Here is a 12,146-nt window from a genome sequence, read left to right on the forward strand (position 1 = left end):
CGGTAGTCTTTTATGAGCATCAATAGCTCTCACTTTATCCAGCTCATCCAGATAAAGATTGATGTCAGAAAATTACTTTATGTCATAAATAAAGATTTTCTCCTTTGTTGACTGTATGTTTGGGCTTGGATAGAGTTTTGGATTTGGATGGAATAGATTTGACTCGCTTGCTTGGCATGTTCTTTCTTCTTTTAGAGGAGGTTGGAATTGGAAGATTAAGATTAGGGATATGTAGACTTTTCCATTCTATTCGTTCATCCTTTGGAATGATTTGTTCACCATGAAAATTCACATCAAGATTGACCTTGAATTCAGCTTGCTTCATTATGGGAAAAGATGATTGATTTGTAGTAGTAGACCGGGTAGGCTCAGGTTCATCATCATCATCATCATCTTCTTCTTCTTCTTCAAATTCCAGCTTTGATAGGGAGAAAAATAAACTCTGATTGTGCAATTAATATCGCATTAATTATGCCTGGGTTGTGCCAACAATAAAGCCCATTTATGAAGGCCCAAAAGCCCTAAATATTAATTATTTTCGTAATTAATAAAAATGGAAAAAATCAGCTATTGTTAAAAGTCCTAGAAAGGATATGAGTCCTTGTGGATCAGCCTCCAAGAGGCCTTATAGGATAAGGAATCAGTTTCCTACTTCCTAGGACTCCAAAGTGCGCTCTAATTCTGAGACTTGTCCACAAAGTCTCCTAACCCTAATCTAATTCCAAGGCATTTCATGCCTATATAAGGGGTCTCACCCCACAAATCAGAACTACATTTTTGACTTGATCCTTGGCACATAGCAAGGTATGTAGGCATCTTGTTAAGGCAGATTAAGTCATGAAATATAAGAGCAGTCAAATCGAGCCTCGAAGCTCACGAACCCTAGCAATAAATACAACCTAGTTTTTAATCCATAACATTTGGCTCCATCTATGGGAAAGCATTACAACAACCATGGTGAACACACAGAGCAGAAACAACACGCCTGAAGGAACACCGGTTGGGATAACCCAACCAATTTCTCCAGTGGTAGAGATACCCCCGCATTCAACCTATGCCTCCACCCAAGGAGGAACTCTGGTGGGAACAACCGAGGCACAGCCTCAAGGGACGAATACTCCTACTCTTCAAGGGACGAATCCCCAATTTCAGCAGCTACAAGCACCTGTGAATCCTCAACCTGTTGGGTATGAGTATTATACAATTGTGATCACTAACCCCCTTACGGGAGGCTCTTATACCCAGAGGTTGGAGGGAGTGGGCACTCTAATCGGAGTGAAGCACAAGGGCAGACGCCCCATTACATACGTGGTTTAACTCCTATTCTGGAGGATCAAGAATTCTCTGGGCCTTATACTGAGAGAGACTCTGAATCTTCTGATGATGATGTGGCTCCAAGAAGGAGGCGTGCTGGTAAAGAACCGATGCCTGATGCTAATCAGCATCCTAGGAGCACCCAAGGGATGAATACCTAAAAAGTAAAGGAGAGAATCAGAGCTCATGAAGATGAGATCTAAAGGCTGAAGCGCGATCTGGAGGCGCACCTGACCCCAAGACCCCCACTTCCTTCGAGGCAGAGAGATCCTCCTTCAATCATAGACCTGAATGGTCCAATACCAAGAAGGGCTATTATCCTAAGGGCTGATCCAAATGATCTTCTGCCCCTAGGAGATCCTGATGATCCAACTCCACCATTCACTGAAGAAATAATGAATGCCCACATCTTAAGGAAGTTTAAAATGACTACCATCAAAGCATATGATGGTACTGGAGATCCCGTTAATCATGTCAGGACATTCTCTAATGCACTGTTGTTGCAGCCCGTGAAAGATGCTATTAAGTGTTGGGCCTTTCCCCAAACCCTGTCAGGAATGGCTCAAAGATGGTATAGTTATTTTCCACCGAATTCTATTGGGTCCTTCAGAGATCTAAGTCAAGATTTTATCAAGAAATTTATCACTGAAAGAGTGCATTAGAAAAGTTCACATCTCTCATGAGCATTGTGCATGGAGCAAAGGAGTCCTTGAGAGACTATCTGAACCGTTTCACAAAGGAGGCGAAGGTTCTAGACCTCGATGACAAGGTAGCTATGATAGCACTATAGCAAGGAACTAGAGATGAGTTTTTCAAGATGTCCTTAGCCAAGCGCCCCCTGAAAGCATGTTACAGCTCCAAGATAGGGCCGGGAAGTATATTAAGGTGGATGAAAGTATGAGGAAGACGGTGGTGAACAACGAGCCCGCTGGTGGCAAGAAGCAGAAGACTGATCTGGAATATAATGTAGGGACAAGTATCCTAGAACCGAGAAAGACGTTGATTTAACCCCAAGAAAGGGAGGACCTGGACAAAAGTTCACCGAATATACTAAGTTGAATGCCCCTAGGAGCCAGATCTTAATGGAAATCGAGAGAGATATGAATGTTCATTGGACCAAACCCTTAAAGGCTGATCCTGCTAAGCTATAGAAGAGCAAATATTGTAGATTTCACAAGGATGCTGGTCATGACACCGATGATTGTACACAAATGAAGGATGAAATTGAATTCCTTATTCAAAAAGGAAGGCTGAGCAAGTATACTGGAAATGGAGGAGATATGAGTAATAATGGAAGAAGGAACTTGGATGATCGTAGAAAGGATCAGGATGATCAGGGGAAAAACCCCAAACCCTGGGGGCCAGTGATAAACAAAATCTTTGGAGGACCTCAGCCCCGAGGACCAGTAATAAACACGATCTTTGGAGGACCAACTGATACCAGATTGTCTAAGAACTCAAGGAAAACCTATACCAGATAAGTCATGCATATAGTGGGGGAAGCTCCGAAAAGATCCAGGACTAGAGTGACAATGACATTTGATGATTTTGACTTAGAGGGTGTCAAATTTCCTCATGACGATCCCCTGGTCATAACACCAATAATAGGGAACAACCCGGTAAAGAGAATCCTTGTAGACAATGGGGCATCGGTGGACATCTTACTCCATGATACCTTTATAAGGATGGGTTATAACGAGTCTCAACTGACCCCAATTGATATGCCGATATATGGTTTCGCTGGAGTCGAGTGCCCCGTGGAAGGATTAATTAAGTTACCTTTGACTATAGGTCAGGAACGAAGACAAGCAACCCAGATGTTGAACTTTGTAGTGGTAAAGGCTGGATCAACTTACAATGCAATCATGGGAAGAACATGAATACATGCTTTTAAAGTAGTCCCCTCCTCTTATCATTCAGTAATGAAGTTTCCCATCATAAATGGGATTGGAAAAGAGAGAGGAGACCAGAAGATGGCAAGGAGTTGTTAAATGGCCTCCCTTAGGGCAGATGGTATTAAGGGGCAGGTTTTGCCTATTAAAGATCTAGATATTCGTGAGAATGATGAGAAACGAGGGAAGCCGGCAGAAAACCTAATTTCGGTCCCTTTGGCTCCTAAGGACCCCAAGAAGGTGACCTTTATTGGAGCATCTTTGGAGTAACCCCTTAGAGGAAAGTTAGTGAAGTTCTTGCAAGAGAATAGTGATGTGTTTGCATGGTCAACAGCTGATATGCCCAGTATAGACTCGGGACTAATCACCCATAAGTTAAACGTGGGTCCCAATCGAAAGACCGTGAAATAAAAAAAGGAGTTTTGCCCCTGAGAGGCAGAAAGCGATCAAGCAAGAAGTGGAGAAGGTCTTAGAGGCTGGTTTCATTGAATAAATACAATTTCCAAAATGGTTAGCAAACCATGTAATGGTAAAGAAGGCTAATGGAAAATGGAGAATATGTGTAGATTTCACTGATCTGAACGATGCGTGCCCGAAGGATTGTTTCCCATTGCCAAGGATAGATACATTGATAGATGCGACTGCTGGTCTTTATGGATGGATTCGGTGGATACAATCAAATCAAGATGCATAAGGATGACATCCCAAAGGTATCATTCATCACTGACTTTGGTGTTTTTTGTTATCTTGTTATGGCATTTGGTCCTAAGAATACAAGAGCTACCTATCAAAGGTTGGTAAATAAGATTTTCAAAGATCTTATTGGCAAAACTATGTAGATGACATGTTAGTCAAGAGTCTTATGAAGACTGACCATATAACCCATTTGAGGGAAGCTTTTGAGGTCATGAGATACCACAAAATGATGCTAAATCCTGTAAAGTGTGCTTTCGGAGTGGGATCTGGAAAGTTTTTGGGATTGATGGTCTCCAAGAGGGGAATTGAAGCAAATACTGATAAGATAAAGGCCATTTTGGACATGGAGCCTCCGCAGTCTATCAAGGGTGTATAAAAACTCATTGGAAGGGTCGCTGCCTTAGGACGGTTCATCTCCAAATCCGGAGACAAGTGCTTGCCATTCTTCAAATTTGAAGAAATTAAAAGATTTCTTATGGACTGAGGAAAGTCATGAGGCGTTTGAAGGATTGAAAAAATATATGGTTCAAGCCCCGTTGTTGGACAAACCAGCCCTGAATGAAACTTTGTACTTATATTTGGCCGTTTCAGAAAATGCCTTGAGCGTCGTATTGGTTAAGGAGGAATTTAAAGTACAGAAACCCATATATTATGTCAGTAAGATTCTGCACGGAGCCGAGTTGAATTTTTCGACTATTGAAAAGTTTGCTTTAACCCTAGTGATGTCTTCTAGGAAGTTGCGTCCTTACTTCCAAGCTCATAAAATTGAAGTGCTAACAAATCAACCTTTGAGAAACATCATCCAGAGTCCTAAAGCCAGTGGAAGGATGATTAAATGGGCTATTGAGCTGGGAGAATTTGATATAAAGTATAATCCACGAACGACGATAAAAGCCCAGGCCTTGGCTGACTTCGTAGTTGAATGTACCATCCTCAACCAAGAAGTCGGGGGAAGGAAGATACTGAACCTCAGGGTATGGAGGGAAAAGAGGATAATGAAGGAGGACAGAACAAGGATAAGGAATTTTGGGTTCTCTATTTTGATGGAGCATCAAAAATAAATTCAAGTGGAGCTGAGCTGGTCTTACAAAGCCCTGATGGTTTTTTGATCGAATATGCTATGAAGTTGGATTTCCTAACTACGAATAACGAAGCAGAATATGAAGTCTTGATAGATGGGCTTGGCCTGGCGGGAACATTGAGGGTTAAGAACTTGAAAGTTTGTGGAGATTCGCAGCTTGTAATATCCCAAGTCAAGGGGGAATTCGAGGCAAGAGACAAAACCATGGTAAAGTATGTACACCTAGTGAGGGCTGTGATGACAGTTTGACGAGTGTCACGTTGAGCACATCCCAAGGGAGGAAAATGCTAAGGCAGATGCGTTGTCTAAGTTCGCTTTATCAGAGATAGAGAAAAGTTCAGGCAGTGTGTACTTCCGCATTTTGAAAACACGGAATATTGATGTTAAACTTGTTTCCCCTATAGGGTTGGGGGCGTCATGGATAGATTCCATCAAAGCCCATATCCAGACCGGTTGGCTCCCGAATGATGCAACTGAAGCGCGAAAGTTGGTCGTGCAAGAGCTGAGATACTCCTTGATCGATGGACTTTTATATAAGAGGTCTTATGTGGTTCCTTACTTAAGATGTCTTAGGCCTGATGAGGTACGTTTGGCTCTTGAAGAAGTTCACGGGGGCATTTTGGTCAACACTTGGGGGTAGAGCTTTGGCATATAAGATAACTCATTTAGGCTTTTATTGGCCAGAGATGATGGCTGATGCCAAAAAATATGTGAAAAAGTGTGATTGTTGTTAGAAACATGCACCGTTTGTTCGACAGCCCCTTGAAATGCCGACTTTCATCAATTCACCCTTTCCCTTTGCCATATGGGGAATAGATATACTAGGGCCTTTTCCCATAGCCACTGCACAAAGGAAGTTCCTGATTGTAGCTATAGATTATTTTACTAAGTGGATTGAAGCTAAACCTTTAGCCAAGATCACAACCAAGCAAGTTGCACAATTCCTGTGGAAAAATATCATGTGTAGATATAAAATCCCGCGTATCCTGGTCACTGATAATGGAACATAATTCAACAATGAAGAGTTTAGGAAGTATTGCAAGGAGAATTAGATCGAGTTGCGGTTTACCTCTATAGCTCACCCACAAGCCAACGGGAAAGCGGAAGTGACAAATCGTATAATTCTAGATGGGCTAAAGAAGAGGATTGAAAAATCCAGGAATAATTGGGTGGATGAAATAGTCTCAATACTTTGGGCTTATCGGACTACTTGTAGAGTCATTACCAGAGCGACACCCTTTATGTTGGCATATGGAGTGGAGGCAGTTGTTCCTGTGTAAATATCGCACTCATCTCCCAGAATCCAAGCATACAATGCTAAAGAAAACGAGGAAGGACAAAGGCTATCCCTGGACCTAATTAATGAAGTACGAGATGAGGCACATGCCAAGATAGTGGAATATCGAAAAAAAGCTTCTTTTTACCTCAACTTAAGGGTGAAAGAAAGGTTCTTCAAACAAGGTGACTTGGTTCTAAGAAAAGTGGAAGCTTCTGGTGTAAGGCAGAAAGGAAAGTTTGCCCCAAATTGGGAAAGACCGTACATGATCAAAAGTGTTCAAGGAAGAGATCCTACAAGCGGGAAACTATGGATGGTTTTAAAGTACCAAGGACTTGGTACACGTAGAACCTGAAAGTCTACTACATATAAGCCCGATGGGCAAGATTATCACGTGGAAAATAGGTTGAAAAGCACCTTGAAGCTTTGCTCGCATAAAATTTTATGTTTTAGTTTTACAAGACTATTATTTTCAAGTTTTAGTTTTACCAAGACTTATGTAAGGGATGAATCCCAAGAGTTTATGAAATTCATGAAGTTTCCGATATGTGGTATTAAGTTCACACAACACACAAAGTTATAATAAATAAAACTAAGTGCATGAATTCGGATATAAAAATGTAGAGTTCGATAAATAAAGAGAGTATTACAAGTTCTGATCATAAATAACAAAGCCATGCAGGGCCAATAAAAACTCTAAGGGGTAGAAGTGTCCTCTGCATCCATATCATCCCCTCCGCTCTCACTCGACGTCTTAGCAGTGCCGGTCTCAGAAGAAGAAGAGAGCTAAGATCCGTTGCAGCAGGTCTAGAAGATGACTCTGGAGGGGGAAAAGCTGATCCTGAGGAATATCATCTGAGACAACTACACGGGTATAGAACTTCTGTAGTAAAGTCTCATCATCAGGGCACACGTAGTCCGCCGGGTTAATGTCGGGAAAAGCCTCGTTCACGATCCCGAGGGCCATGTCCTAGCCAGTCCTGAAAAACCCAGGGAACACCGTGTTGTCCCTAACCCTCATGGACTGAGCAAACTCATACGTGTCCAGGTAAGCGTTAATGATTCTGTCCTTCTCAGCCTTCAGAGTAACTAGCTCAGCATTAGCCTCCCCTAGCTCCTCCTCCTTGCGCTTCATCTTCATCTCCAACGCAACATATTTCCTCTATTGCCTCCTGAGGGCGTTATCCGCCTTATCCGAAGCCTTCTTCCAGGATTCGGCTTGTCTAATAGACGCCTGAAAGTAGACGTTGGCCTGAAAGAAAAAGAAAAATAAAAAAATATAAGGCAAGGGAATAAATAACATAGCCATAGGAATAAAGGAAGTAAAGAAAAGGAAATATATACCGAAGCGATAGACCGAGCCCCTATAAGCGTCACCCACTCCAAGTCCGAGCCTGCCACCATGTCGGTAAAATCCTTGGGGGTTACGGAATGGTAGGAACAGTCCCAAGCATGCTTCGTGAAACCAACCACGGTATCTCCATGGAGAAAACCCCCGAGAGGCTGAAATGACCTTGTAGGTGTGGGGGCAGGAATGAATGGGGCTTCAGTGCCCGCAGAAGAGGCCTCCATCATAGGATATTTGTGCTTCTTCAAGAAGCTAGGCTCCGTAGCCTTACCCCGGGGATCCAACCCTGCGAGACGGGCCTTTTCATCCTTGCCATTTCCTCAACTACATGCAAGTTCTCGCTATTAATCTCCTTAGCCACTGAAAAGAAAAATAATAAACAAAGATAAGTGGTGTCAATAGCGCATGAAAAAGAAAAAAATGGGAAGGGAAGAAAAGAAGTACCCTGTGTAGAGTCTGAGGAAAGTCCCACTTGAATCAAATAAAATTCCTCTAACAAAGTCCAACTGGGAGTCTGGCCATTATTCTTTATAAGCTCATTATATATGATAGTTTCCTTAGGAGATAGGTGGATGGTTTTAGGGCTGCCATCAGTGACCTTCCCGAAAGAGGATCTAAAGAGTGTGCCAAAGTCACCATTCTCCCATCTGAGCCCAATAAAACTATCCCTCCAGTGCTGGTTGTTATCAGGGATTGAAGCACTGTTGAAGATTTGTGGATACTTAGGTCGTTGTCTAATATAACCCAACTGGGTTGGGCACTATTATAGCATTGAATTTTTTTTAAACACAGCTACGGAAAGGGGAAAACCACTCCTAAGGCATAAAACCATGAAACAAAGGATATTTCTCCAGGAATTTGGGGAAGTTGGCAAGGATTGATTTGAAAATCAACTAATAGTCTAGGAATGAAATCATGAAAAGGAAACCTTAGCCCTACGGTAAGGGCATCAGCATAAACAAATAAAATGTCAGGCTTCTAGTGGCATGTACGATCATCACCTTCAGCAAGAACTATCCTAAGGGGAAGGCGAATGTTATAAGTCGTGTTAAGTTTGTTGATAGCATCTGCCTTATACCATTTGTTACAATAATCAAAGGAATCTAAGTGAGCATTAGACGGGTATTCGTCTCCCCTAGTGTTAATCATATCTATCAATGACATATAAGAAGAGCGAATTTCGATGTTGTTACCTCTCTTAGATGCTGAAGCAATCTTGGCCAACCTCTCTGAGCTCTTATCTGCCATTAATGGAGATACCTTGAAGTTTGGAAGGAAGTGGAGAAAAAAGGTGTCTACTGGAAAAACTTGAGGCAGAAGGTGGAGAAGTAATGGAGTTTTTTAAGGAGAGAACTGAGAGAGACTTGGGAGAAATGAGAAATAAGAAATGAGGGAGTGAGTAGTGAAATCTCACTTCAGTCTTCCCCCTTATATAGCCTCTCTCAGCCGGTCACCCAAGAACATTAACCGGCTATAGCCGGTCAAAAAAGCCCAGCCCATTAGCAAGGGCCCAATTCTGGAACCTTCTAGATTCCCCTACAAAAAGAAAATAAAATAAAAGAAAATTGATATACATGTATAAAGAGAATTCTGGAACATTCCAGAATTGGGTAAATAAGAAGCGCAGGAAAAGCTGGGCAAAGCCCATGAAAAAAGGGGGGCCCAGTAAAAAGCCCATTATAAAAGGCCTACTGAAAGGCCCATGAATGAAAAGCCCGACCTAATTAAAATCAAATCAAGAATTAAAATTATGACCTAAGTTCGGTCAGGATTCTGATTTAATTCCTGATCGAAAGCATCTGCTCGAAAAACATCACGACCAGGAAATATAGAGGTGTAATTCAGTCAAGAATTTTAAGATTCTGATCGAAATTTTGTCCAAATCCAGGTCGAAGGATCTTGGTCGAAAAAAAATTCGATCAGAAACTAACGATCCCTAATTTGGTCAGAAAATGAGATAAGCACCAGGTCTTGACCGAAAATTCGATTAGAAATTCTGATCGAATGTTTCTGATCCAAAATTCCACGAGCAGAAAATATTGGGCCTTAATTCGGTCAAAATATGATTTTACAGTAAATCCTGACCGAAATTCGATCAGGATTCTAATCGAATCACCCTGGTCGAAACTATGCACAATTAGAAAATATGGGAGCTTAATTAGGTCAGGATTCTGATCAAATCACCCTCACCGAAAGGAGCTTTGACCAGGAGTTTTGGGACCTTGATTTGAACATGATCCTGGTCGAATGGATTCCTGGTCGAAATTATACAAAAAAAAGAAAGAAAGATGGAATTTTTTTTGGGAAATTCAGAAAAATAAGAATTTCTGAAATAAATTCCAGAAAAATTAAAGGAAAATTCCTGTAAATTAAGGAAAATTCCAGGAATTAAGGGAAAATTCCTGTAAATTAAGGAAATTTCCAGAAATTAAGGAACAATTATTGTAAATTAAGGAAAAATACCAGAAATATTCTAAAAAATATGAATAAGGTAAGGGAAGTAGTAGGGAGGTTCCTAAAATACCCTGAAGCCACGTACAAGGCAAATTGTTGTAAATGTGTAGGTCGCTCCACACTTTACGCCAAAAATGATACCCTGTAAGGGATTAAATGAACTTAACTTCCTCAAAATCTTTTACAATTTCCCGAAAGTTAGGGGGCAACTGATAGGGAGAAAAATAAACCCTGATTGCGCAATTAATATCACATTAATTATTCCTGGGCTGGGCCAACAATAAAGCCCTTTTATGAAGGCCCAAAAGCCCTGAATATTAATTATTTTCTTAATTAATAAAAATGGGAAAAATCAGCTATTGTTAAAAGTCCTAGAAAGGATATAAGATATGAGTCCTTGTGGATCATCCTCCAAGAGGCCTTATGATAAGGAATCAGTTTCCTACTTCTTAGGACTCCAAAGTCCGCTGTAATTCTAAGACTTGTCCACCAAGTCTCCTAACCCTAATCTAATTCCAAGGCATTCCATGCCTATATAAGGGGTCTCACCCCACAAATCAGAACTACATTTGTGACTTGATCCTTGGAACATAGCAAGGTACGTAGGCATCTTGTTAAGACAGATTGAGTCACGAAACACATGAGTAGTCAAATCGAGCCTCGAAGCTAACGAACCCTAGCAATAAATACAACCTAGTTTTTAATCCATAACAAGCTTCCTTTTGGATCTTTGCTTTCTCATTATTTTTCCAGTTTTCTGTTTTGGTTCTTCACTCTTCTCAGTTTCAGTCATTGTGATAGGTTTCTGAATTTCTGATTTGGTAGCAACCTTTTCAGCTTGATTCTTAGCTTCTAAGGCAGCCTGCCATTTCTGATGCTTGAGTCTTAGTTTCTCTTGTTTCTTGGCTTCTATAAATTGTGGATGTCCAGCCATCACACAAATTTCTTTTCCATATGTATAGACTTTTGCTATCCTTTTCTTTAAAACCGAGTCTTTAGGATCCTTGATGTTTACAATAGAGTGACCAAGCAATTTCTTTTCATCAGGCTGATGAGTTGCATAGACTAGGTCTAAAGGATTCTTGGTAAAATATTTTGATGAATGTTTCTTGGGTTTCAAGATCAGATTAGTCTTTGACTGTCTTCTAGCAGAGGTTTTACCTCTCTCCATATTCCTCAAGCTCATTTCACTAATAGGAATTTGTTAGGTCACACACACACTGTAGAGGGGGTGAATACAGTGTAAAGTACAATCAAATCGAACTTTAATATCTCAAGTAACAGAAAACAAACTTTATTGAAACAATAAACTCTGTTACAATATGGAACTGTTACCTCTCAGTGATAAACAAATATCACGAGAGCTGATAGGGTTACAATGAATAATCTTCTTGAATATGATAACACTTATAGTGTAAACCCTATGTCTGTGTTTTTATACTACACAGTTACAAGATAATCTCTAATTGATATGGAATATAATTCTGCTTCCTAAAATATATCAATCAAATATCTTTTCTTCCAAGTATTCTATTCTTCATAGAATTCCTTCTTCATGCATATCTCTTCTTATGTTTATCTCGATCTTCTTTCCTTTAATCAGCTGTTGTCCTTATCTGAACGTCCTTCAACACTTAAGTTCTGATATCCATCTTCTGATGATTATCTCCTGATAATATAAGTACTGATATCCTTAAGTCCTGACTTCCAGTAAGTACTGATTTATCCTGTTTAAGTAAGATCTGAAAACTAAACATAAATCATATTAGCCATGACATTATCAAATATATCTAACAATCTCCCCCAACTTGTAAATTAGTATAATATACAAGTTTAACAGATATTTGATGATGTCAAAAACATTAAGTACAAATGCATGAGAATTAGACTAGATAACTACAACTTACAGTCCTTAAAACTTTACCAATCTTTAAGTTCTGATAACAGCTTAAGTCTATACAAATATCAGAATTTATCAGTTGTAGATCTTGACTTGGCTTCATCTTCTGATCTCTCTGATGTCAGGAGTTGTTCTGAGATAGTTCTTCAACAAACATCTCTCAGCATATCTAAGTTCATCAATCA

General features: G+C 40.4%; 1 protein-coding gene across 1 annotated transcript; it reads left to right on the forward strand.

Moving 5' to 3' along the window:
- Positions 1 to 4,824: 4,824 nt before the first annotated feature.
- On the forward strand, positions 4,825 to 5,623 carry LOC141661120 (uncharacterized). Its single transcript, XM_074468105.1, has 2 exons — positions 4,825 to 5,142; positions 5,228 to 5,623. The coding sequence occupies exons 1-2, from the start codon at positions 4,825 to 4,827 to the stop codon at positions 5,621 to 5,623; spliced, it is 714 nt and encodes a 237-aa protein (XP_074324206.1).
- The last annotated feature ends 6,523 nt before the right edge of the window (positions 5,624 to 12,146 follow it).

This window comes from Apium graveolens, chromosome 5, assembly GCF_009905375.1.
Source record: "Apium graveolens cultivar Ventura chromosome 5, ASM990537v1, whole genome shotgun sequence".
In the NCBI taxonomy this organism is placed as follows: Eukaryota; Viridiplantae; Streptophyta; class Magnoliopsida; order Apiales; family Apiaceae; genus Apium; species Apium graveolens.